General features: G+C 42.7%; 1 protein-coding gene across 1 annotated transcript in view; it reads right to left on the bottom strand.

Moving 5' to 3' along the window:
* The window catches only part of maml3 (mastermind-like transcriptional coactivator 3), a 108383-nt gene that overhangs the window by 27315 nt on the left and 53091 nt on the right, over positions 1–27977 (bottom strand). The window contains exons 2-3 of the mRNA XM_053418378.1: positions 27219–27956; positions 24952–25899 (exon numbers count right to left, since the gene is read on the bottom strand). Coding sequence (XP_053274353.1) covers positions 24952–25899; positions 27219–27956 — 1686 coding nt within the window. The remainder of the gene's footprint in view (positions 1–24951; positions 25900–27218; positions 27957–27977) is intronic.

A 27977-nucleotide genomic window follows, 5' to 3' on the forward strand; every position in this document is an offset into this window, starting at 1 on the left:
GGGTTATGTGAAGGGGCGCCGATGAGGCGGACATTTTTAAACATATGCCTAAAAGTACTAAACTTAAGACAAGGAAACAGTGTTACAGTGTGATAAAGAGTCCACTTGTTGGTTTGCTGGTGAATGTCAGAGTCTTTGGAGTCTGAATACTCAGGGAAACTATCATGTGATTCCACGCTCGTCCTCATATCCCTGACCTTCTGCAGAGGGAGGAGAGAGACGAGAGGTTAGTGAGGGGAGGAAGAAGGAAGAAGGAGATGGGGGAGGCATACCGAGAGGGAGTAGAGCTATTGGAAGAAAAGAGGCACAGAGAACAGTGAAGGGAAGATGAGAGGGAGGATAGTTGAGGGGAAAAAAAACCCTAACCGGAATAAAAACAAAACCCTCACCCCAAACTGCATTCTGCGGACGCACACAAGACATTAGTTGATGATGTGGCTCCCAAAGTTTGTTTGCTTTGTGTGTGTGCATGCCTGCGTGTTTTAGACTCATAGATTACACACACAGCTTATGGCTGGTTTATGGTCGCCATAGTGTCTCATGTCATCTAAGGAAGACTGTGCCATGGTGTTTATATACACCAATACCAATAAACTCTATCTGGTATAGACCAATATCAGGCCCTATGAGACATACAACCAAATGTGACAGTGTGGGTCTGTGAGTAAATTAGCATGTTTGTTTATTACCCTTTTGTTTAAAGGATAATTCCAGTTTAATGCAAAACATCTAAATCAGCAAGGTAGGTGCATGTTGTTGTGTTCTTCTACAGTGTATACAAATGAGACAAGAAACACAAGCAATACAATGACTGTGCAGGTTACAAGCCAAAGGTTATGCCAGATTATTCTCATTAATTAACATCAATATCATATGTTTAATATGAAAAAAAGGGGCAAATTGTGGCTCTAGAGGGTCACAGTTTATCAATCAACTCAGTACTCCTGTGCAGCTAGATTTCAACTATCAACTATTCAACTACCTATTGAATAGTAGTTCTTCTATTAACACACCTTAAGTGAGCTGGAGTGGTCGGGTGACAGAATGATACATCAGACCACTGCAGTGTTGACTCCACTACTGAGCAGAGTATCAGTGTATGAGAAGGTAAGGGGGAGGAAAGAAAGTGACAGAGAGAGGATGAGAGAACGGTCCAGAGAACTGGGAAGGGGAGGGCAGGTTTGTGCAATTTCAGCAGGAACTGTTCGTGCCATTCCAGACCGGGGTGACACAATGTCGACATGCATCAACAAACGATCAGAAGCTCCAGAAAAATCTAACCTGGGATCAATTTAAGTCATGTTACGAAAGTTGACTCAAGGTTCGGCGAAGGAATGACTGGCGAATGGGTTCAAGTGTGTGTATACCAGTGACCCCTTTTTACATGTAGACAAACAACCCCACCCAAACAATCACACTCGGAGGTGGAGCGACGGCAGGGCCCACCCACAGCGAGGTCAAAGAGAGATTTACTTCTTTATCAACTGGACGAGACAGCTGCCTGTCAGAGGAAAGCGAGACAGAAAGATGGGCGAGATGACAGGTGGAAGCACGGGCGAGATGGAGGGCTGCGGTGGGCAAGGTCACGTTACTATGGAGATTTTTACAGCAGCATGACGTCGAAGGCAACTGTTAAGACTATCTGACACAGACGCACACATCAAGGTCTCAAGTCCAGAGTGCAAAAGATAGACAGGAGGAAAAAAGAGGAGGGGCGTGATAGATGGAAAATAAGACAGATTTCGTCTCAGCTACGACCGTGATGGCGAGAGTTCAGTGTGTGTATGTGAGTGAGTGTGTTTGTCAGTGTGTGTGTGTGTGCTGCTGCAGCCCTCCTCTGCCAGATTACAGAGTGACGTAGTGTTATCATTTCTCTGATACGAGCTCTGCCACAAGAGGAGGATGAAGAGGAGGGAGGGGGAGGACAGAAAGGGGGAGGGGTGACGAGCCTCATTGCTGGAAAAATGGTCTGATAGCCAAGAAAAAGGCAGGGAGGGAGGGAGGGTGCGAGGGAGGGAGGGAAAAGGAAAAGAAGCAGAGAGAGCAGAGATAGAGACATAGTGCCACACAAAGGAACAGAGCAGACACAAAGAAAGGGAGACAGGCAGAGGAAAAAGAGGGCAAGACGGAAAGAGAGAGAGCAGGAGAAAAAATGAAAGAAGAGGTGAAAAAAGGCAGGGAGCTTGAGCAGCAAGAGTTCTTTGTGTACAAGGGGGTGACAGAGAGGTGAAAAGACTACAGAAGAGTGAAATGCACAAAAGAAAGAAAGAGCGAGGGAAAGACAGAAAGAAAGAAAGAAAGAAAGAAAGAAAGAAAGAAAGAAAGAAAGAAAGATAGAAAGAAGAGGGCAAGACACGATGAGGTGCCCTGAGTGACTGGTGGGTCACAGAAAGTGTGTGTGTTCCGTTCATGCGTCCACATGGCAGCAGCAAGCAACATTTACAAAGAGGCAGCTGTTCCATTAGCTACTGCCATTGTGTCTAATTACATCCTGGTCTCCTTAGACACACACTCACACTCAACCCCCCCACACACACAAACAGCATATGTGCATAAAATACACAATCGCTGCTCTCCAGCCAACCAAGAAACCCCTACCATGCACACTAACAAGGAGAGGAACTTGGAGCAACAGAGCCACAGTGTGTGTGTGCGTGTGTGTGTTAATCACAGTGTCAGGCACGCTCCCTTTCAACCCCACCCCCCTCAACACAAGAACAGGAGGCAGTGAAATGACACTTAAGATCCATGAGTGTCTGTGCCTGTGTGTGTGTATTTGTGCTAGCCAGCATCTTTCACTTGCTCAAATTGCCCCCCCCCCCCCCCCACACACGCACACGCACACACACACACACACACACACACACACCCCTCCCCCAGCCTTTGAGGAGAGGAGGATCTGAGGCTTTGTGAAATACCAAACATACCAGAGAAGCCACATGAGAGAAAAAAAGGCAGCTTTTGAGGAGCCTCAAAAGGCACACACACACACACACACACACGCGCGCACACGCACGCACACGCACACGCACTCACTCTCTCTCTCACTAACTGAGACACAGGGCGTGCAGTTGTTACAAGAAAGAAGCAGACTAAGAAACACACATTAAACTAATATGATATAAACGTTGATAGAATGGTGCGGTAACATACAAATATACTCTCGCTCACACAGACGTACACACAGAAACGCGTACACACACAGACTTCCTCACTAATCAGCTCAGTGGTGTAGCATTTGGATAAGAAGCATTCCTAAAGCTCCTTGACAATAGTGAGACAGGAGAGCTTACATTGTATTAAAGCAGACAAACCGTACACAAGCATCCTTCAAGCTAAGCACTGACTAACCTGCTGTCTGAGGAACACAACAGCACAGAGAGAGAGAGAGAGAGAGAGAGAGAGAGAGAGAGAGAGAGAGAGAGAGAACATTTAGATATTGACAATGTAGTTGTAACAATATGTCCAGAGAAATGGACTGAAAAAGGTTGTTGACGTTTTTTGTATTTGTTAATATGTGACAATATCAAATGTCATGGAAGAGCAACAAACAGCTAGTCTTTTCTGCTCTGTGCACTCTGCCCCTACTTCATAGGCATAGAGCTATAAACAGCTTTCAACATATGTAGCCACAAACAAAGCAGGTATTAAGTGAGACAGACATTTTCTGCCATAACAAAACTGTTGTGATCATAGAGTGCATCCAAAGATGGCCGACATGACTGCTTCAAAAAAGTAAAGCCAAACCATACTGATGGCATGAGGTCTGCAATCAGGGTAATACAAGCCTATGTTAGGGGATGGGGCATGGTCCAAACTATAAAATAATTTCCCCAAAGATGGTTTATGAAATTTCAGGTATAAATATTAATTTATTAATTTAATTATTCACTTCTCAGATTGGTTTGGTTTAACTCATTGGGATTAATGTAATAATTGACAGCTGATACTAACTGGTGATTGGTCGAGTTCGTGCATTGGTACATTCCACACCAAATTCACAAATGGTTGTAACTATCACTCTCAAAACAAGTTCAGAAGATGCCCAAAGAAAAACTTGTTTTATCTGCTAGACAATCCGAGCCATTATGAAACAAGTCACAGAGTTTTACATCATCAATTCCCGCCCACCTCAAATGTCAAACTGTGTGTTTTCATATCTGAAGCACAAAGTCAACAGGATGAGAGCAGGACAGGGAGAGACAGAAAGAGAGAGGAGGATGAGACAGGTCACCTAACTGAGCGTGTTATCAACTAATCCAGACAATGTTCGCTCTCCTTCACTCATACACACAAACACACACACACACACTACATGTTTCTCTCCTCTCACACTTAAGTCCGGCGCATGCTTCTGCAACTGCATCTGCGCCTTTTTCACGCAGCTGTGTCGAAGAACACTAGGCGGAGTAACGTTTTTTTGTTGAAGACGGCCTTACAGACGCCTTCTTTGTGTGTGGCAGTTGTCGTCGACTGTTTAATTACATCGCCACTGCGGGTCCTCATAGCCTTTTTCTGGCGGACAAATCCACCAGTCAGTGACGGGATATACAAGTGATCATACTTTCGGATCTCTTCTGCCTTCTAAATCTTCCGTTGTTTCTGCCGGTATTTTGTGGCATGAAACTGGAAATGCGACTCCGGAAAGGATGTAGTTAGCAGACCAATCACAGCCTTGCGGGCTGCGTGAGGTTCGCAGAGCTTTGCCGTATAGTTAGAAAAATTGGGCAACGCATGTAAGCACGTAAGAAGGGATACATAAGCACGTAAGGGGCCCGGAAGGGCTCTTGCGCTTGCGGGCCCGTGAAAATGCAGAAGCATGCGCCGGCCTTTAGGAGGGAAATGGGAGGAGTTTGCCTCATGAGTGACTGCATTACCGTTACCTCTGAGGACAGCTTATTAGTTTCCCAAATCACTATTCATTTTGAACGTTGTTCTCTGTGGTCTTATCCCGCCATGAGGAGGAAAAAGGAGGCCACACAGGAAGGGAAGAGAACGGTCATATCATGGACAAAGAGGCTGACCTGTCTACATCAGGCAAAGCAAACATTACATCTGAGGAGATGCGCATACCTCCACCAGTGCCCCTGCCCCAGCCCCACCGATTGCAGGTACGAGCTTGTTGATAAAGTCACATATTCACACACTCACAAAAGCCCTTTTCAGACATGACTGAAGGAATGGGCTACGGAGTAGTACCTACCCTGAGTCTGACTTTCACACATGCAAGAAAGAGCGGGAGGTTCTCTACACACACACGTTCACAACAGCAACAATTCCTCCGCATTATTGAGGCGAGAGGTGCAGCAGCCGGGTGCAGCTGACGTCAGGAAGTGACGTATTAACTGTGCTGTGTAGATCACATGATCTTGTTTACGTCATCAGCTCTTATCATCACAAACTCTCTTGACATCGTCGTCTGTGTCTTCTATGTGGTTGACTTCACTTTTTTTACTGGGAGATATTCACTTTTTTTTCTTTTTTTTCCCACTTTTGCAACGTCGTTTGTTACAAGCATCATCAACCGACCTGTTATGGAAATTTTCTGGAAGCTGGTGAAAGGGGAACTCAGGCAGCAGCTGATGTCTTATGCAGAATGTTTTAATTTAGACTTGATGCATCAAGGAGATCAGAAGATGAAATAATATACAAACGCTAACAGAGTAACATGACCTATTGTCACCCCCCCCAAGTCTAAAGATGTCTCCTACAGCATCCCAGTACATCTTCCTCTACTTGTATTACCCATTCTAACAGCACATCCATGAATGGCTAGAATTGCTGTCACTCTCTTTGTAACATTTGGCTTTACATATTTTATTGGATGGTTAAGTCTAAAGTATGAATCCTAAATAACATTGTGTCCAATCCTGCCACTTGTGAAATATGTAAAAGAGTTAAAGATGTTGCCTCTCTGTCTGGAGCCTCTTAGTTAGATATGAAAGTCCATGAGCGTAGGCACTACAATGTACTGTTGGCTGGTCCTTTATCTATAAGCTGACCTTGGGTACTGCTTGGAGTAAGGGAGTATCTATGGAGTTAGACAGGCTCTATTCTCCTTTACAAATATAGTGTAATATACAGTGGCATATGCGGTAATGTGTGAGGCTGGTCAAAAGTTCCTTAACAACCTCCACCCGCTTGCGGTGAATCCAGGGGGATCCCCCGCTGGTTTCTCACATCGAATTCTCCTGGATTTCAACGAACATTCTACTAAGCGGCCAGGTTAAAGTCAAAAGAAACAGCAGGGCGTATCACTCGGAAATTTGCCTTCACACATGCCCCTCCTCTCGAGAAAATACAGAGGAACTGCAGAGTCCAGTGCATGTCTGAAAGCAGCTAAAGTCTTCATCCCCATTTCCATCCCCCACCTTGATTTATGAGCTCAACCTGGGAGATTGCTTTTCACAAGAGAACGGAGAAGAAGCCTGCCTTTAGAAAGACGCACATGCGCGCTGGCACACGCACACGCACACGCACACACACAATGTCATAAACCCACGGCTGCCATCCATGTCAAGGTGCAATGGAGTGGGAAAACAAATAGATGTGCTAGTGGCAAACCATTGGTCCGGTGAGTAGTGACTCTGGAGTAACTGTCTGAGACACACACACACACACACAGTAACACTATTCATTATTTATTTTCCCCATCTACATCCAGCAATAAGCAAGTCAATAGGGATATAGAGGTGTGCTGATCTGCAGACTGTACTGGATTTTTACCTATAAAATACAAAAGTTCCTTAATTCTTGAAAAAGTAAATTCGTTCTGGGAAAATATCCCTCTGGTGGAGAAAGACTAATTTAAATCACTGTGGCAGGCAAGTATGTCACTACCCCAAACTTAAGCTAGCTAATGCTCCTGGTGTGTTGATTAATGGCTACAGTGAGATGGCTCATCCTCAGGAGCAGGATGGGGAAACAATGATGAGGTTGCTAGGGTTTGCAATATTTTGTGCTTACTGGTCCATGCACAGTTCAAGAGACATGGAACTTAATGACATGAGATGAAATTTGGTGTCTACATGTCCATTTACTGTGTGTGTGTGTGTGCATATGTATGTCGACACGTGGACAGCAGTTGCTACTGCAATATTTCTATTTCAGGCCTTTAAGGATGACGGGTGTGATATATACCAGGATGAGTGCCTGCGTGTGTGTGTGTGTGTTTATGCGATGTGACATTGTCCAGAACAGGTCAAAAGAGACACAAATGCCCTTGTGTGTGACACAAAATAGCAGCCAGCCAAGAGCAAATGAAGCAGCTACTGAAGACTGATGGATGGTTGTTTGTGTTTCTTTCTATTTGTGCCTGTGTGTGTGTGTTGTCGGTCCTAATACAGAAACATATAACCTCAAATGCCCAGAAATAGTCTTCTGAATAATTCTGTCAGCATGATCTGCAGTCTATTATCACCCTACCAGCTGGCTGGCAGAGCTACGATCTGTACCAATGGACTGTGCTGATGTGGATTAGCCTACATAACTGTATGTGTGTAATGCAGGTATTTAGCATTTCTGGAATTACCTCTGCTTCTCTGCTGTCAACTACATTTCGCTCTCTCTGGATTCTAAAATTCCAGACACAAAACAGGGTATCCAGATGTCCTCCTACATTTGCCATCATGCAGGAAATACATTTAGTGCCCCTAATACCACATGCACAGAAACTATATAGGACAGTGTTCAGTGTGATCATAATCGCTGTTTTTCTACCTGAGTAGGTTTACACAACATTGTTATGAATTAATTATCATAATTTCGACTAAAGTTAAAGTTGATCAACAGATAATAATTGAACCCAAACACTTCTAATGAGTTGATTTTAAACAGTTAGAGAGCTGGTTGTATGTTTTTAATATAACACGGACACTTAAAGGCTCAGTGTGTAGAATATAGCGGTGAAGTTACATCTCAGCTGAATACCCCTCACCTCAGCCTCCCCTTCCAAACATGAAGGAGAACCTGTGTCTGAACAGGATTTGAGTTTGTCCTGTTCCAGAAAAACTGTAAAAACATGGTGGCCTCCGTAGAGAGGACCCGCTCAAGATGTAAATATATAGTATTTAAATATAAAGGGCCCCCTCTAGGGTAAAGAAAACAACAAAACTTACAATTTAGATGGAACACACTAGTGAAAACATCACAAGGATTAATTTATAGTCAATTTCTGCCAATAGATCCCTTTCACCTAAATCTTACACACTGGATCTTTCACTATTTCGTCGTTGCAGATTATATTTTTAGCAGGTCACGGACATGGGTCCATGTTTATGTGACTCTGGCAAATTGAAAACTCTCCTGACGTTCAGCTGTGATGTGGTTGTGCGTACAGATCAGGCTGCAGTCTGCCTCTTTCTCACCTTACGGCTCTCCAGCTCAGCTCAGGTGCATCATTTATAATATTGTGAGTCACCACCGCTGTCCGGGGTGCTGATCACGGGACCACCAGGGATGTGGGAGCTGTCCCGGGTGCTCGCCATCATCAATTTGGCGAAAGGGGCATTTCAATGACCAAATACTAACGCGTAGGTGATTTGCTGTTCTACACACTTTTGGAAGCGTGGCGATAAACTCTGCTCCTCTATCATGACTAATTTTGGTCAGTTCCCTGGTGCTTGATCTGTACTAAAGACTGATGGTTCAGCATTGCAATACTTTGACCAAAGAGCGACCATGATTTCACCTTCTAACATGCTGCAAGTTTTCTAAAAGATGAAGAAAAGAGTCTGAAACGTCAATTGAGAAAAATGAATCGGAAATTAACTTCCAGAACCAGAGCTGTTTTAAAAGTGGGAGGTCAATGTTTGGCTCTATTGGCTGCCAGATGTATCAATTTGACTAAAATACAGTCACACAGAGGATGTGTATTAAACAGATATCTGACAAAAAATTTGAATGATCAATATTGTCCCATAAAATACCTTCAGTGTGTGAGCCTTATTTTACTTTAATATATTTCACAGTGGGTCTGAGCTTCTATTATTTTACAGTTCAGCAGGCTATCTAGATTTATTCTCTTTTGCACTCAACATAATAGATTAACAAAATGTGACATGACTGAGTACCACATTATGTAACAACATAAACATTTCATCTGAAGCTCAAGGCAGAAGAAACCTGTTCTAGTGAACACAGAGGAAGAGCCACAATCACACAAAAACATGTACAGGTGTTGTTTACTGTACTCAAACAGAGCCACAGGAGAGAATATACACGCATACACACACATACATAGACACACACACACTCATAGACACACACAGGTTGGCTGTTGATAGTGCAGGTAAAGCTGTGTTTTCCAAAGCAGTTTGAACTTTGTGGGAGACTGACAAACATCCCTGTGTGTGGGGTAAGCAGATTTTCTGCCTTCTTGTGCAAAAACTACAATACGGGAGGATGGGGTGGATGAGGGAGGGAGGGAGGGAGGTAAGGAGGTAGGTAAGGAAGGAGGGAGGGAGACAGGGAGGGATAAGGAGAATGACTGAATGTGTTTTAGTGCTTACCTTCAACAAAATGAAGGTAGACGAGGGAAGAAGGTCAGAAGATATATGAGAAAGGTGAGATATCAGACAGAGCACTCACTACTTTATATTATTCACAGGTAGAGCTAAATCATGTGACAGCATACCTGCCTCAAGGCAAAGCTGTTTACACAGCCCACCACAGCCTCTGCTCAGCTCCATGCTGAAGCACTGACTAAGAAATGTCAGGAAACACATTTCCACAAATAAGGTACAAGAATCAAAATATAGAGGAAAAAATGTTTCTAAAATAATAATTCCAAACACATTGTACATTTTACAAAGTCATGAGTGCTATTGATTTTGCATATTTGAACATATACTATAAAAGGTTTAAAGTCCAAACAGACAGACAGCTTATACAATGCGATCATCTGAGTTAAATAAGGTGATTAGTAGACTGCAGAGGGACATCACTTTCATGTGATCCTAAATCTTCTTAACATTCAAAACAAGATCAAATAACAAGTGCACCTTAAGAAGAGCTCATTAAATGGATGTGTAATTCCTCAAGCATTGTGACTACGTTAATCCTTCAAAATCTTTGCAACATATATGAGTATATAGACAGACATGGATGTAGACTGCAGCTCGACTGTTTGGCAGAGGTATACACCGCAATGTGGTAATTCTAATTATTTATTCATTCTATAGACCACTAATACAAAATGTTGTGAAATTGGTTACAAATATCAAAGTCTGTGTGGCATTTATAATGTCTGCACTGATGCATATGAGACAAAACAGGGAACTAGAGAAACTAAAGAGGAGCTGATGATAAAGTGACGAGGAATCCACCCATTACCTCATAACTCTGCATCTGGCAATATAAGAGATCCTTTAAAATACATAAGAGAACATTCAGCTAGAGAAACTGTTAAAAAGTTGAAACATACTATTAACATACTCACACACATACATACAACAGACATACCAGGCAATTGGATTATGCTGAAGCAGAAGGCAAGTGAAGCATGTGAGACTGATACTCAGTGCCATCAATTTGAAACGCTGTGTCTTAAATGAATTATCTGTGGATCGCCCTGGCTGCTTCTCTGCTGTGGGTGTGTATGAATGTGTGCGAGAAATGTGACAGCGCATCTTTCCTGGTAAAGGGTGTGTGTGTTTGTTTGTGCAACTGGACGCGATGTTGGGAAGCTTGAGAAATAATGATATAAGGCTGAGAAACCACAGACGGGGGGAGGAGAGCTAAAGTAAATACACACACGGTCACCTAACTCGCATGTGCAGACACCACTGGTATGTGCTAGCTTGTCTGAATGTTTCTTTTTGCTGAGGTCTATGGATGTACTGTACAAGCACAAAATCACAAAATCTTTAAGATGTGACATTTTATTGTAAAGATATTATTTTTGTTTTCGTCCCTTATATCTCGTTCATCAGTATTGCCACAACTGGAAGCGCTGCTCTGCAAAAATTAGCTTGAACTGTTTGATTTTGTAAAATGCTAACTTTAAACTACATCGTCACCCTTATTTCTGCATTGAGACATTTTCCATTTATTCCCCTTCATCCTGTGTGAGCGCGTTCAGCTTTGCATTTTTGTCGTCAACATCACAATGTTTCCCTGTGACAGCCCTTCCCTTCTCCTTTTACCCCATCTTTCAATCTTTCCCTCTCTCTCTTTCTGTGTCTTATCATAGCGGATGTGACAATAGGACCACTGATAGGTGTCCTGTGCCTTGCCTGATAACAGCGCCTCCCTCCAATGCAGCTGTCATGCCAGCTGATAGATGGACCCGGTACAGTCACACATGTAAGAACCCATGGAGGGTGTACGGCACACATGCATACACACACACACTTGCACAAACATACAAGTGCGATGCATGCGTGCGTGCACGCACCTACTTTTATTGCAACCACATTTTTGAACTTACTTAAATAGGAGCGATTTTTGACTCTACTGCCTATGAGAGTCAAGGTAAAATAAAGGTAACGACGTCTGATCTACTGAGCTGGACACATGGCTTTCAAAGTACTGCCACACAAGCCAGTAGCCAGTAAGATTTTCCTTTAGCCTCAGTTTACCATCAGGTACAGCTCTTTTCTCTCCCCTCTCTACCACACACCCATCCTCTCTTCCCCGCTTTTCCCTGAAATTGATAATTATAATGACGAATAGATTAATAACCCCATCAACAAAGGTATTTTGCACTGTTCTGTTGAATTAATCAAAAGATAATATTGAATCTGACACTACAGCTCTACAATTACTAAACTGTAATTTTCTTTCGGTGCATAATGTTAATAAAGTGTGTAATAATGTTATAAATCCTCAAATATTTAGTGAAATGACAAATTGCTAAATCAAACCTTCTGTTTGTGACATTGGTCAAAGACTTTTTCTTTAAAATCAAAACAAAACAATAAAAAAAAATAGAGTAGGTTTCTTTTTCTTTTAAATCTATGCAAATTTACTAAGTTGTAATGTAAAATCTGTTAGTTAAATTATGTAGCACTGTCAAAACAACCACTGCTGACCAAATGCTTAAAAAACTGAAACTGAAAATTTATTGAAAATACAAAATCAGTAGATCGTTTGAGGATTTAAATATTGCATAATAACAGTTAAACTTGCACTAACTGGCATCTATAATAATATAATGCATAAATGCAAAATGTTCAACCTGAATAATATTAAAAATATTGATAAGATAATTTTCCAGCATTATTTGACTTAAATATGACAGCTCTAATATGGTCTGAAAATAGATGTTGTAATTCTATATATAGTATGTTTTATCCAGGCCACTATAAAGTGAAAGTAAACACAAAAGCATGATTTGCGTTTGTTAAAAATAAATGGATCAATTATTTTTTGCAATTTTGGGTTTCATGACAAAATAAATCTTCCTGTTTGATAAAACATATCAGCTCAATTACTACTGTATTGCATGAAATGGAATGACTCTAGATAATGTTAACCTACATGAGCTTGGATTAAATATTGATAAACTTTCCATAATTCCATTATTATGAAAGGATTTAATTTGTTGCCATTACTGAATTCCGTGAAGGGAGAGATAAAGTTAATCTTTTGTCATTTCAACTACTTGGATACAGGAGGTGGCGTCATTCTGTGAACAGGTTAGTCTGATCTAAAAGCAGATGATGGGGCATAAAACAGAGGAATTAACTCTCAGTGTTCAGGCCCACAGAACTGTGAACAGTATGGATTTCTCAGAAGGTGGCGGCAGAGAAATACTCCAGTTGAAGTGAAAATGTATACATTTTTAGACTGATGTTGCAGAAGTTAGAACAAGAAAAATATGTTTTGTCCCACACCACAGTTAAAGATATTATTAAAGGATGTATTGTTGGTATTTTACCTCAGGGAATTAAAAAAAATGTGTCTAGCCAGTGCTGTGTCACCTTTTCTTTCTTGCATTCTTCCGTGAAAAACCTTCTGTAGGTGGCGCTCTTGCCTATTCAGTTCATACATATCTGACATTGCATCTTTGTTGAGCTGGATGAGCATTCAGCAGCGACGGGGCAGAGAGCAGTGAATGGACATTTATTTATTCACTAATGTTTCAGATCATTACTTTTACCAACTAAGCATGGGTTTTATTATCAGTAGCATCTGAGATCATTGTGCGTGTTGTAGCAAAAAACCCAGAACATAAAATGACTTACATGAGCGGAGCTGTATCCTGTGGACCCAAATAATTAATCAAATTGTACGGACTGTGTGTGTGTTTTTATGTGTATTCTGTGTGTGAATGAGAAGGAGTCACAGTGCCAGTGGGAGAGGGGAGAGGTAGGCAGGGAGTGTGGGAATAAAGACAGGGGAAAAGGGAAAGAGATCAAGAGCGGGAGCTTTGCGCAACCATCAATCACCTTCTTGGGGTTCAAGTTTATTTGGCTTCATTTTTCTTCAAAATACACAGAGCACAGGAGAGGGAGCGGAGCAGGGGTATGGAGAGAAAATATGGGGGTGGCTGGAAAGAGGAGAGGAGACAGAGAGATATATGGTCGGGGGAAACTACCTGGGTGTGAGAGAATAAGGAGGGAGGCAGTGAGAGAGGGAAAGGAGACGATATGTGCACCGAGAACACAAGAGAATAATGTTTAGGAACAGCTACTAATCCCAAACACCATGAAACAAATCTCTAAAAGCAGAAAAGCACACAACATGAGCCTAGCACACATGTCGAGGTATCTCTTCTCTGTGTGAGTGCCTGCCTCTGGGCCTGTCTCAGCTCTAATGAGAGACCAGAGCTCCCTACGTTGTCTCCATCTCCTCAATGATTCCTCATCAATTTGTACAACCGTTCGTAGGTTCCTTTCACTTTCTCTCTCAGTCACATTTTTTCCTCCCTGTCTCTTCCTGAGGGTCATGTGATCGTTCTCTCTACCTTCTCTGCCCTTTAAACGAATACAGTCCATGAGCCTGTCTTCCCCTTGCTCTCATTATCCAGTCCTCTTTTTTCTTTTCCAGTCTTCTCTATATGCCATATTGCTCTACTAACATATGACTCACAATTCATCCTGGCCACTCAGCTCATTTATTCCTTCTGTTTTAGCCTTTCTTTCTATCCGTAGAGATCTACTCCTCTGCAAAAGAAATGATCTTGTGATTAAATCTGGCAAAAAACTGAATAAAGCAGTTTCATATACGTATTCTGTTTTTCTCTGATGCTGTTAGGCGGATGCAGAAAGCCAGCCAACTTGCTCCTCAGTTCGTTTCTCTGATAACTTGATATTTGTGATGACTAAAGTCCTTAAAGTCCATCTGGATACAATATATAATTAAAAACAACTAAGCTCTAAAAGGAGTATCATAAGAACTTAGTTATTTTTTATGCTTCTGAATTATGACCACAATTCTGTAACATGCACAAAGGGGATCTGACTCCATTCAAAGACAATCACATTAAATTTACAGATTAACCTTGGTTTGAAAATTACTGGAAACATTTGCGATGATTTAATAAAGCAGACAATTTATGTATATATATAATCACCTGTATAAGTGCTGCACAGAGCAGTGGAACCGTAGAAAAGCACCATGCTGCCTCAACACTGATGATATAATTTATCAGGCAAAGACCCTGACTCATGAAGCATTTTTATAAGACAACACTTAAACTGCATTACAGTAAACAGACGACAAGATGCCTTAATGATGGAGGAACAGGTAACCGAAGAATATAAACCATTCGAAGCTATCGTAGCTTGTTATCTGTTATCAAATCCATTAAATTTTACTTTTCTTCTGTGATGACAGAAACGAGTGGATGCCATAATGTTGTACTGCTCTTAAATAAATGATGCAAACCTTTTATTCCCATTGGCATTTGAGCTAATAAGCATAACTGACTGTTGGGAAGGTTTGCTAGCATTAGCATCTTAGCTAAAGTAGTTCACAAGCTTACCCTGCAGCTAGTCTTTTGGGAGTGCTTTCACACCTCAATGTGCAAATCAAGTTTATTATATTTGTTACATTGTTTACATTTAATCTGGTATGGCATCACCAATTTCAGGCATAGTACTCAACAGTAGTTTGAATGTGCAAAATGAACATCCTCATCGTCCAAACATTTTATTGACTGAGGCGAAGACTGAAAGCAATCCTGTGTGCCTAGTCATCTCCGTTTCTGGAGAGATGAGTAAGGCATCTACTTGTTTTTCTTCTTCTATTGTTAATTGCTGTCTCACAACGGAAAGGTCGAAATTAACCTGCTTGTCCAGACTGTGGTCCAATCTGGTGTTTAGCTAACTATAGGAGTAAAAGCACCAATTGCTACAATAAACAGCTTTGTACTGACAACAAACCCGTTTGACTAAAAGTGTTTCTATATACTCTGAACATTCACATCTAATGTGCTTCACACTTGGCATGTGTATGTTAAGAAGAAGGAAGAGAAGGGTGAGATTCAGTGCGACTCAGTCAGGCAATCCATTCGATATGAATGAACTTTGAATAAACAGGAAAACAGCGCTCTGTAGCAGCAGCGGCTGGAACTCATCAATGAAAGTGATCACTACAGCATTCTATCGAAAATGGCAACAACAACAAATTCTTCATTGTGGGGTTCTGTGTACGGAGATTTACTGAACTTTAAGTCAAGCTTGTGCATCAGTGGTGGTGCAGCTTAGGTCTTTACTCCACCGCGGCTCAATTACTGCAGGTCACGTTTACAGTTTCGGTATGAAAGCTGCAACCAGCTTCCCCACGGGCCAAGCAAACAGCCCATTCCAAACATGCACTTTTAGAAAGGGCACCGAATTAGTTATTTAAAAACCAACAATTCTCTAATCTATCAGGACCAGCAGGAAAAAATGAAGTAAAACAGCAGAGTTCCTGCCTACACTGAGACAAAGTGTTAGTGTACTCACTCCAACTGGAAGTTTGATGCCCTTGCCACAGAATCACTATCTGTAGCAGATGTAACTTAAAAGTTCCTAAAACTAAGACACCAGGGAGTAAATCAGAATAAAAACCCAAAGCAATATGGTAAAAACTGCTGCTGACAGATACTGCTGAATTTCAGGTTACGGTGTACAATGTGAAAAAACTTTGGCAATTCTGACCGGCCAACTTTTCCACTGTGTCCATTGCTTTTAAATGGCAAATAAGCAGCAAATCTGATTCTGTTTGGAGCATACAGAGAGACTAACATACATCACTCTCTCTCCCGGTGCATCTACAACACCCTCCCTCCCTTTTTCTCTCAGTGTTCCTGTCTTCTTTCTGCCACTCTCTTTTCTCTCAGGTACAAACTGCTGGATTAGGCTCCTTTAAGAGCGGATTAGCTGTGCTGGAGCCATTTGAGGTAAATTGCTCCAAGGAGTCGATCTACCAGCACCACCACCACCGACACCACCTCCTTCCTCCTCTGTAAGACAGAGTCAAAATTCTTCACCTAATCCTCAAAGAGCCTCGCTGAACCTCCCCCCGTCCTACACCCCTCTGTCTGCCTTCTCCAGCCTTTTTGTTTTTTCCTACTCCATTCTCTCTCCCACCTTCCACCCCCCCCCCCCTCTATACACACACACACACACACACACACACACACACACACACACACACACACACACACACACACACACACACACACACACACACACACACACACACACACACACACACACACACACACACACACACACACACACAGGAATGATGAGGAGTGGAAGAGTGATAGACTTGAGAGAAGGGTGAGGCAGGGTTGGGGTTGAGAAGAAGGGATGGCTTGCAAATGCAGAGGCTCCAACAGACCATGTGTGAGTGTGAGGGTGTGCATGTTTGTATACCTGCTGGAGTGTGTCACTTAGCAGTGGTGACTGGTGTTAACGGGAAGTTGCAACGTGTGTGTGTGTGTGTGTGTATGTGTGTGTGTGTGTGTGTATGTGTTTGTGTGTGCGTGTGTGATAGCATCTGAATGAGCAGATGGGGAGGATGGGGTGCATTTTAGGGACAAGGGCGGGGTCACATCTGTGTCGTCCCTTGCGATAGTCTGTGTGTGTGTGTATGTGACACTTGGCATGGTGGCCACATTTAAAGCCAACAACACAAACAAGGTGATTAGCAAGTGGGGACAAACACATTATTACTCTAAATTAATGGACTGACCTCATACTCTTTCTAATAGCCAACTGTTCTCTTCTCTCTCTCATCTCCCTCAACATGTTGGAAAACATTGTATTCTGTTTATTCTAGGCTTCATTCCAATTTGTGCAACATTGATAGTGCGCTGTTAATACAATCTGCAGCTGAGCCTTATGCCATAAGGCTCAAACTCAGTACAACCTGCTCATAGCCTTGAACATTTGGACAGAGAGAGACACATGTACATACAGATACACGCTCAAAACACAGTTTCACTCACAAGCACACACACACTACCCTAGTCTTGGAGCTGCCATTGATTTGGTCTGCAAGGTGCTGTGGGCAATGGTTGCCATGGAAACCGGCAGCCAGGCAAGACAGCCAAAGTTTAAGCTAGCATGAGGAGTGTGTGTGTCTGCATCATGTCTGAGTATTGTGGACATAAATGTGTTTGTGTGTGTGTGTGGGGGGGGGCCTGTTTGTGAGTGTGTTTATAAGAGGTAGAGCAACCAAGCGTGCTTTTAGTGTGTGTGTGTGTGTGTGTGTGTGCGTGCGTTTGTGTGCATGAGATGCTGGCGGGGTGACAGCAGTCTGTTTAGTATGCAGCCTTCTGACTACATCTCCCTTCCTCCCTCCTTTTGGCCCACAGACACAGCATAAGAATGATCTACGCCCCCCCCTCCCCTCCTCCTCAAACACACACTCTTGTTCATATGCACATACCAGAGTCACATACATATGCGCTCAGACACCATGTGCCTACAGACATATTGTGTCACGACTGGTTTCCAACACAGTGAGGCCTGTAGGTCAGTATTGTAGATTGTAGTTAATATTAGAGAGGGCTTAATTCCAGCCAGACACTCACAGATGTAATAAACACTCCACCATACAATGACAATGCTCAGAACAAGCAGCCTGTTGGCGGAGGTGAGCTTTGACATTTGCTCTCCAGCCTTGTTTTCACACCCCATGGGCGTGTCGAATGGGTGGGGATGGTCTGTCTCAGTATATTTTCTCTGGAACTGTCAGAGTGAAACCAACAGCTTCAGTTGGTGGAGTCTGCGTGTGTTATGTTATGGGGGGGATCACTTTCCCCTCATGCTGCTGCCAATGCAGCTCAAATAAATACAAAACAAAGAGGATTCAAATATTTGAAAGTATATAAAAGACCTGTGTGTGTGTGTGTGTGTGTGTGTGTGTCGGTGGGACACATTTCAATGTGACCTTTAAAGTTGTTCTTATTTGGCAGAGAAGATATCCATATTTATGGATCAGGAACTATGTCAATCGTGTGTTTTCCCCTTTCTCTTCCTATCACCCACCTTCCATCCTTCACCATGTAGTTTGAAATATACCCTGACAGTAACAGGATTTTCTTTTGAAATAATAACCCTCACCCTCACAGATATTTAGAAGGATATTCTTTAGATAGTTAACATAAACACAGACAATATAATCATTTAATTTTGTCTTACATTTCTGAGCATTTAACTAGATTAGGATATTATTAGGTAATAGAGACTGTTTAAAGTTCATGTGTCATAATTTAGAGAAATAATCTTAACTGGAAATAAAATTTGTATGAATACCATAATGTCTCAAGAGGGCAAGCAGTCATTGGTCAGTAAACCCAGTCCTGTCAGAGGGCTGGTGTTGTGCTGACTTCTGCTTACCTGTTGAGGATGGTAAAAACATTATGGACTCTTTGATGGTCCACCAGCCCAAGACTGTGTAAGGATTTCTCCTGATACCATCATTGGCCAGTCTGACTATGACAGACAGATCAGTTGTGATCAAAGCAATGGTGCAAAACACTGCTTTGGAGACAGTCTATTATGAGAAAGGTAAAATCACATTATGTGTGAGTGTGCGTGCGCGCAAAGACAGTGTACCACTCCTGAGACCTTGTTGAGGTCAGAGCTCTCAGAAAAGGAGGATAGAAAAGGGGAGGAAGAAGAGAGAGGATGATGAGAGACTGAGTTAGCTCTGGAGACAGAGCGGGTAAGGGAAGGTAGAGCCCAGGAAAAGGCTTTAACAAAGTGTTAAGTTGTGCGTGTGTGGGGGGGAGTCGTGACTCAGAGGGCTATTAGCACGAGTATCGTTTACTTTGTGCACTGCAGTCGGGACGACACCATGACAGTCCTACAGTACATGCACACACGCAGGCGTAGGCACAGGCGCACACACACACGCACACACAAAACTCCTGCTCTATTTTATCATGTCTGTTAAGAACATGCTTGTTATGTCATTAATGGTTCAATAGGTTATTCAGTCATTTAATTATCATCAAGTTATTTTGTCACTGTTGTGTTATGATATTCCTAATAATAATGGATCACCATCAAAAGCATTGCTGTAACACGTACACTCACCAGTTTATTAGGTACATCTAGATAAAACTAATGTAGCGTAACACAACCTGTCTGCGATGACTCCTCCTTCATGAGGATAATTTAATTATAATGTTCACTTTATAATGAATGTGTTGATTGAAAGTTGATTTGTTTGAATGTCAATCCCATTTATATGAATAAAGGCTTACAAAAGATTAGGAACACCTCTCACTAAAAACCCTGCACTTCAACAGCACAACAATTCTAGCATCCAAAATAACCATTAAAATAAATCAACATCCTCTTCAGCAGATTTAATAACAAATAAACACTTAGATCTTCATGAAGGAGGATTTATTTCAGGTCTGTTGTATTATAGTGCATTAGTTCAATCTAGGTGGACCTAAGAAATAGGAAGTGTATTGCAACCCTTCCCCTGAATTGAATAATCAGTATTTTTACCGAAATGCTTTTGCTAAACAATGTAATGGTATGGATTTATTACCCTGCACGCCTGTGTAGCTAAATGCAGGGTACTTTTTTTCGCCACTGACTGTGTGTGTATACAACAAAGTAAGTCAACCACGCATGGACTGATTTCATCAAACTTGGTAAGATTATTACTTTGTTGTGTGTGTGTTTATTTGTGTTTATGAGGGGTCTCCAGATAATTAACTTTCAGATCTGATCGGTCAAAGGTCAAGGTCAAGGCAAATAATAGACACGTACTGAAGCTTATTTAGAATGAAAAATAATTCATGATTACATCATAGGAATGATGTAATCATGCTTCAAAATAGGTTTTTAATAAGATTGTGGTGTATATACAGCGTATATGCAGCGTCCCTCTGATGCTTTCATAACTGGAGAAATGTGCGGTTAAGAAAATCCCTGGAAGATGTATTTTGACATCAGCATGGACAATGTTTTAAAGAGTACACGTACATGACAACAGTCTAATGTTATTTGGATCATTGTCAATAAATGAAAATATACCAATGCTTGTTAAATGGTGCAAGGTGTTATGTATGTTGCTTTAACAGCAGCCGTGCATTAATGACAAGTTCTGCTTGCTAATAATCCTAATATTAGAAACTTGGCAGAGGATAAGAAGTAAAGTCAAATTAAAAGGCTGTTTTTCTGTTTTGTTCTGAGATTCTTTCACAGTGAATTGCTGTTGAGCTGCTGTGAAAAGCCAAACTGTAAAAGTGGACTCCAACACTTAACTTGATCATATGTAGTTTTAGTGGCTGCATGCCTATGTGGCTTTTTCCACTGCTTTGACCCAGTGCAACTATGTTTGCAATATACCATTGTTGTGATGGATGATGTTGGTTATGTGGATCCGACAACACGGCCTTAACCAACTGTTGAATGTTTATATTTTTAAGTTTTTCAAGAACCACTCATTCTAAAATCGAAGGAACGTCAGAAGGAAAGAAAGAAAGAAAGATATTTCTCCATTAATAGTTAGACGACACCAACAGCCCTCCTCTGAGGCCAACACCTGTCAATCTATTCTTATCCAATCATCACCCAGATAATCCCAAAGACCCGACCCAGTGCTGCTAGCTCCACACAGCTGCAAACACGCTTGTGTAACAAGTCACATCCATCTCACAATCATTCTGTCTCACATACACAAACACACACACTGAGGCCACTGCATCATCCGTCACATGCAGACTATCACATAAACATCTTCCACAGACTTGTGCACACGCCTTTGCTCCCACTTGCTGCTTCCACTGAGACATCCACCACCGTGGCGACGGTAACCGCGACAACAGGCATAAATTAGCGTCATGGTGATATGCAAAGCAAGGGAGCAACAATTAAAGCTTGACTAACGAGCTTCTGAGGAGCGAGGCTGAAGTTTCCCCGAGCAGCTGCTAACTGGATTAGCCTGCACACACACACAAAGAGATGAGCGAGGGAGGAAGAGCAGAGGGACTGATGTTCAAGCACCACCTGTGAGACACACACACACACACACACACACACACACACACACACACACACACACACACACACACACACACACACACACACACACACACACACACACACACACACACACACACACACACACACACACACACACACACACACACACACACACACACACAGGCTAATGTATACGTAGCAAAAGCGGACAAAGAAAACAGCATCTAAACAGCCAATATCCCTTCACCCAAACATCATTAACCAGCTTGTCCCAGGGTAGATCACCATAGCAGGACAAATTACTCAATCATCAAACATACATCCATTCTAACACATATAAACCTTAACTTTTTAAGATGAGCCCTGACAGTCACCAAAACATAAGGGCAGATGTATGTCTACATGAAGAGTCCAACCAAGGATCTGTAAAGTGAACAGCTAATTAGTCTTAGAAAACATAGAGTGTGAAATGATGGAAGGTGTTCTGTAAACACAGCAGAAATAGTAAACAGCCATTTAACAGGTTTTTCTAGGGCAGAGGGAAAATATTATGAACCATGGGATCTGATGAAGGTATTGCTAATGCAGCCAGTTAATCAGGCAATATACTAACTGCTGTTCGGAAACCTTCACAATACAATAATTAAAAATGATTAAACACAGCCTACTATCAGTCTCTGAGGGGTATGTCCATCTACGAAATCATCTGAACCAACCAGTCAAAGATCCAGTATAATGGGATAGGACACTGTGACTAATTTTTCTATTGGTTCAACTAATTTTCTAGCTGCAGCACCTCCTCATTTGTTACATTTGGCATATGTTCTCTTTATTTTCACGATTTCTTACCGTGACAAGTTTAGTATTGTTTTTGTCCATTGTGTGTACAATTTACCTATTAAGACCAGATGCAATATATGTGTACATCTACCTTTAAGACCAGATGCGACATATGAATGCTTCTCCTGTTAGAGCTGGGTGAGACTCTAACACGATGTCATCATGTTCAGGACATGTGACTGCTCAAATACATCTCAATTCACTCAAATACTTGCAGTAATGGTAAAATGTATTCTGGGAAACGTAGTCTATTTGTTTTGCAGTAGCAGTATTTCTAACAGCATTTCAACGGCTGAGAATCTAAGGTCTCTACCTGCTTCAGAGGCTGAGAAGTTTTTGTAAATTTTGTCAATTTTGTCAATTTTTCAGGAAACCCTCTATCTTAATGGGGTCATTTTCAAATAACGCTTAAACGCGTTTTTATATGCCAGCCAAGGGCTTAATGGTTTAAAGCACAAATGGAAATGGAAACTAAAAAGCTAATTTCCATGACATGTCTTACAGCTGACAAATAATAAAAGAGTTAGAGAATACATTAGCTGAATTGGCAACACAATGTAAGGGGTCTGCAAACCAACCCATCGATGTCAAATATACAGTCAATGTTGGTGATGACGACAGGACCTATGTATGTCATACAGGGGTCTTTAGTCTGCTCCCTAAAATATAATGTGACACAAAACTAACCAGCTCAAATATAAACATTTGTGTGAAAACAAAACGCCCTTAAAAAATCCTTAGTATAACATACCCCACAATAACTACATACTACACATAATTCCATATGAGGATTTTCCTATCTGTTTTATTCAACAATCGTTCTGATTGACATCACCCTGACAATGAGCGACTGTTTTCACAGACCTGATAACTCCTGTTGATGTAAAAGTCATTATGTTGTATTTTTCAATGCTTGACAGTTGCTGGTGTTTTAGTGACCTCAGTCACCACACACTAAAAATAAATCTAATTTTACATTACACTAATTATAATTGTGCTAAATGTAAGTACAATAGAGAGTATCTAATATTTCAGACACTCCAATTCGGCATCGCTCTCTTATTTTTCTCTTAAAATGAAAGTCAGGGGACTTTCTATTTAATATGCTCCATCCAAACTCCACAATAAATCTCTCTTTTTATGCATTTGCCTTTCTTCTTTAAATGGTTCTTTTTCTTCCCTTAACATCCCTCTCCTCTCTCTCTTCCCAGTCTCCAATTCTCCCCTGCTCACTCAAATAAATCCACCCCCCTCCCATAAACACACACACCCCTTCCACCCACCGCCCCTTAAATCTATGACACACACACGAACATACATGTGCACGGCCTCGCACTCACTCATGCACACAAACACACAGCCCTCCAGGCAGGAGCCACAAAGGCCCCATATTAATAAATCTGCTCCTTTATTGGTGCTGAGTGTCTCTGAGAGGGAGGGAGGAAGGAAGAGAGAGAGAGAGAGAGAGAGAGAGAGAGAGAGAGAGAGAGAGAGAGAGAGAGAGAGAGAGTGTGAGGGAGAGAGAGAGAGAGAGAGAGAGAGAGAGAGAGAGAGAGAGAGAGAGAGAGAGAGAGAGAGAGAGAGAGAGAGGGAGGGAGGGAGGGAGGGAGGAAGGAGGAGCAGGAGCAGGACAGGAGACGCAGAGATCACCAGAAGGGAGAATGAGGAGGAGGTGACTGACTGTTGTCATATCATAAACACAAGGGAGGCAGAAGGAGAGAGACAGAAAGATAAAGAGATAGGGAGACAACATCGACAAGTGCACCATCAACACACACGCACACACACACTTCCTATTGAGGATTATACCATGCCCTGAGATAATGAGCAGCTCCATGAGAAGAAACACACAAGGGAGAATTTCACTTGTTAAGGTACAGTCCACCCACACCTCCTTAACTTCCACTGCCGAGTGGATTATTGAGGACACCTGACACCTGGCAGAGCGACCGAAGCATGCAGAGTGGGCTGTGCTGGTCGCTGGGCTCAGGAAACAAACTGCCCGGGGTGGGCTCTCTGTAATGACAGCAGCTAGCTTGGCTTAGTGGTCCAATCTCAGCCATCAGTCAGCTGTGACAGATTGGGGATATGAGCAAAGGAGCCGTTTAGCTTTGGTGTTTGGTGTGGTGTGTGAGTGCATGCTCTTGTGTGTCTGGGGGAGGTGGAGGAGTGGGATGGGGTGGGTGGGGGCTATCAGTGCTGCTAGTGTTGCAGAGGCATCAATACACTCTCGACAGGCCATTTTCCTATGCCTATTCCAAGCCCTGGTTTGTTGCTTGGGCAACAACCGCCATTTTACCTTCCCTGGCTGCACCTCTGGAAGATTTTATAAAACCACAGCTCATGTTTTGGTTGTAATAAAGTGTTTGAATATGCTTCGCTCCTGCTATTAAGTCTGAACCATTGTCTTTGGGCATTTGGTGTATCAGCTCAAGTTATCAGTACATTTTATTGATAACCTGCAGTGGACAGCCTGTTTCATACAGCTACTCAAGGATTGACAGGAAAAGGCTGAATGGTGTTTTATACTCCTCCCAAGGTTAAAGGTTTAGTATTCTATAACACCACCAGGCATCTGAAGAAAGACCCTGGAATCAGAGCTCAAGGCGAATGAAACTGTTTATCAGAGCCAAAGCAGGGGCAACAGTATTTGCTACATTTCATCTGCACCAAAACAACATTGCACAGCCAACACGAAGGCTTGAAATTGTTCCCTTACCTGTCCATGAGGCTGCATGGCGCTGTAGGGCATGTTCTGGTTCAACACTTTCTGCTTCATCAGCAACATCCTCTTCTGCTCGTCACTAAGGTGGGCTGTCTGTCCCGGGATTGGGCCCTGGGTCTGCCCTGGCCCCGCCCCCTGGCCCCCACCACCCATGTAGGGAGGCATCATGGGGTTCTTGACCTGATTGTTCCCTGCCATTGGTGGAGTCATTCTCTGACCTAAGTGATCCAAACCGCTGCCGCTGAAGTGACTCAGTGGTTTGGTGTTGCTATAGGACAACATGGCTGCTGTTTGCTGCTGCTGCTGCTGCTGTTGCTTGGACAGGGTGTTTTGGTTGATACTGTTTGGCTGTTGCTGTCCCATCATGCCTATGTGGTTGTGAGGGAGGTAGTTGCTCATTGGGGCTTTGGGCCCATTGTTTGGGGTCATCCCTGCCACTAGAGGGCCCTGTGGTGTGTTAAAGGCTTGTGGTGGATACATCATGGGGCTGTTGGGTTTGTCCTGGTTAAAGGGACCAGAGTTATAGGGACTAGTTGGAGCGCCTGCAGGGGACCAGTTAGCTGCTTGTTGTTGTTGTTGCTGCTGCTGCTGCTTCTGCTGCAGCAGTTTAGCACGTTGCTGAGCCATTGCTTTTAACTGCTCGGCTGGAGAAAGTTCTGGCGTCACTGGCCCTACAGGCTGACCTCCGGGGGCGACCCCAGCTGCTCCGGATCCTGTTCCTGCCTGACTGACCCCCGGGCCTGGGTTCATTATGTAACCATTCGCAGGCCTTGAGACTGCTTGTGTCTGAGCCTGGGCAGGGGTTTGAGGGGAACGAGCCACGCAGTTGTGCAATGGTGAACCCGAGGCCATGGCAACGGCCGGAGACTGCTGCAAAGGTTGCTGCGGAGGTGTTCCATTGGCAGTGGTGGCAAACTGAGGGCCAGACGACGATGGTCGGACCTGAAAAGACGTGTCCAAACACAAAAAGATCTGATGAGACTTATGTACAATCAACTCTTGTATAAATAGTTTAACATGGTGCTGGGCAGGGGTGGGGGAGGGGGGGAAAGAAACAGGAGGAAAGCCAGGCTTACTCTAAAGTTCAAACAAACATCAATCAACACCTCTTAATCTATCTAATTGACACACTGTTAACGGTTTGGTACCATCTTGTCTGTACAGTAGTACAGCCTGAGCTCAGCCAAGACACAAAATCATTGAAAAGATGGTGACGCTGCAGTTTGTCAAATAATAGTCATAGCCTATAACTCCCACTATACTCACCACTTGCTGTTTTACATTTCTATTTGTATACATGAGTTTAAATAGATTGCAAGTAACTCATCAGATCACTTTGAACGTGATAGTATGTGTCATTATTAACCTTAGCGGCGAGTCAGGCTAGATGCTTGCCCCTGGTCTTTATGCTAAAGTAAGCTAATCGCCTTCAGGCTTCAGCTACACAGATACAGTACAGACATGGTAGCTGATCATCTCCCACTTCAAAAGCAAAGAGGGTATTTCCCAAGAATTCAGTCTTACTCAATCTCATTCTTCTACCTCTCACTGCAGAGCCATAACCGTCCCCTAAACTAAACAATTTATATATAAATAACAAATCTCTAACTATTATTCCTGTTATGTTATCAGACTTGAAAGTTGCTAAGTGATGTTTTGATTAAAGAATAAAAATATCAATTTAACTTTTTATTCATAACATAATGTCCATGACACCAATTACTAAAGCCCTTTCAATATTCATAAAATCTCATTATAACAAGAGACTGTTTTCAGTCTTGCTGGAAGGCATATTGTCTCAAAACACCTCACAGCTAACCAATTAAACTTTATTTCATGTTGTTCTGCTTATCTACTATAAAATACAGCTTTATTCATGTATCCGCGTTCAGAAACAATAAACTGAAGGACGCATCTCTGTAAAAGTATCACTTTGTATTGTAATGGGTTTCTACTTTCATGAGAAAAGTGGATGAAAAGGTAGGAATGATCAGGAAAGTAATCGAATAAATCTTTCAACAGGATGTTATCTTTGCAACACAATTTAGATGTAATTTGAATTAAATGCAGTTTAAACATGGTTTATGTACTGTTGCTGTTTGGACACAGTGACAATGAGCTTTATTGTGTCTGTTACAAGCACATGCTAACAATCCCCTTAACTAGTACTAACAAGTGAGTTACAAGTTACGAGTTCAACTACTATGTGATTGATCTCGGGGCAAGTCATAAGACATCATGTTGACCCTTTAAACACTGACCTGTGGCGAACCTATGGGAACCTGTGGACCTCCCTGTTGGGGCTGAGGAGGAGGAGGCAGGGCTGCGGCCGGCGCTGTCCCCCCTCCAGGTGCCGTCGTATTCCCTGCTGCTTCCTGCGGGCCGGGTGTCTGATTGTTTGCAGGCCTGCCAAACTCTGCCTCCTTCTTATCCTCAAAGTCCTCATTGAAGAGGTCATGCATGTCATCCTCTGGCACAGTGTTGGCAAGCTCATCGATCAGCTCCTGCCACTCCTGGTCATTAAGGTTGATGTCAGAGAACAGTTTGTTCTGATTGGACAGAGACTGGGGATCCGAGGACTCCATCCCGCTTGCATCATCCAACGGCTCCTGTTTCAGATCTTTGAGGAGGCCGAAGCTGTCCTCCAGGTCAAGTGAGCCGTTCAGCTTCATGTCTGGCAGATGGCTGCCACCGTTCTTCCCCAGCTCATCTGATGCTCTGCCAACATGGTTGCCATTGCTGCTTGTAGTGTTGTTTCCGGTGGAAGTGTTGGGCCCACCAAGTAATGGCTTAATGTCCATTTGGTGATGCAAAGGCGAAATGGGTGGTACACTGTTGCTGTTGTTCGGGAGGCCTGTTAGTGAGTCCAAACCACCAGAGCCCTCCTTCCGTACCCGTTTGGTGGTCGGTGAGTAGCTGCCTCCATCACAGATGCCGTTCTGGTCTCCATTAAGGGGCGATCGTGCACTATCAAGTTTCCTCTTTACAGTTTCCTGGAGCTGAAACAAAGAAGAAAAAGA

The sequence above is a fragment of the Pleuronectes platessa genome, chromosome 3 (assembly GCF_947347685.1).
Source record: "Pleuronectes platessa chromosome 3, fPlePla1.1, whole genome shotgun sequence".
Lineage (NCBI taxonomy): Eukaryota > Metazoa > Chordata > Actinopteri > Pleuronectiformes > Pleuronectidae > Pleuronectes > Pleuronectes platessa.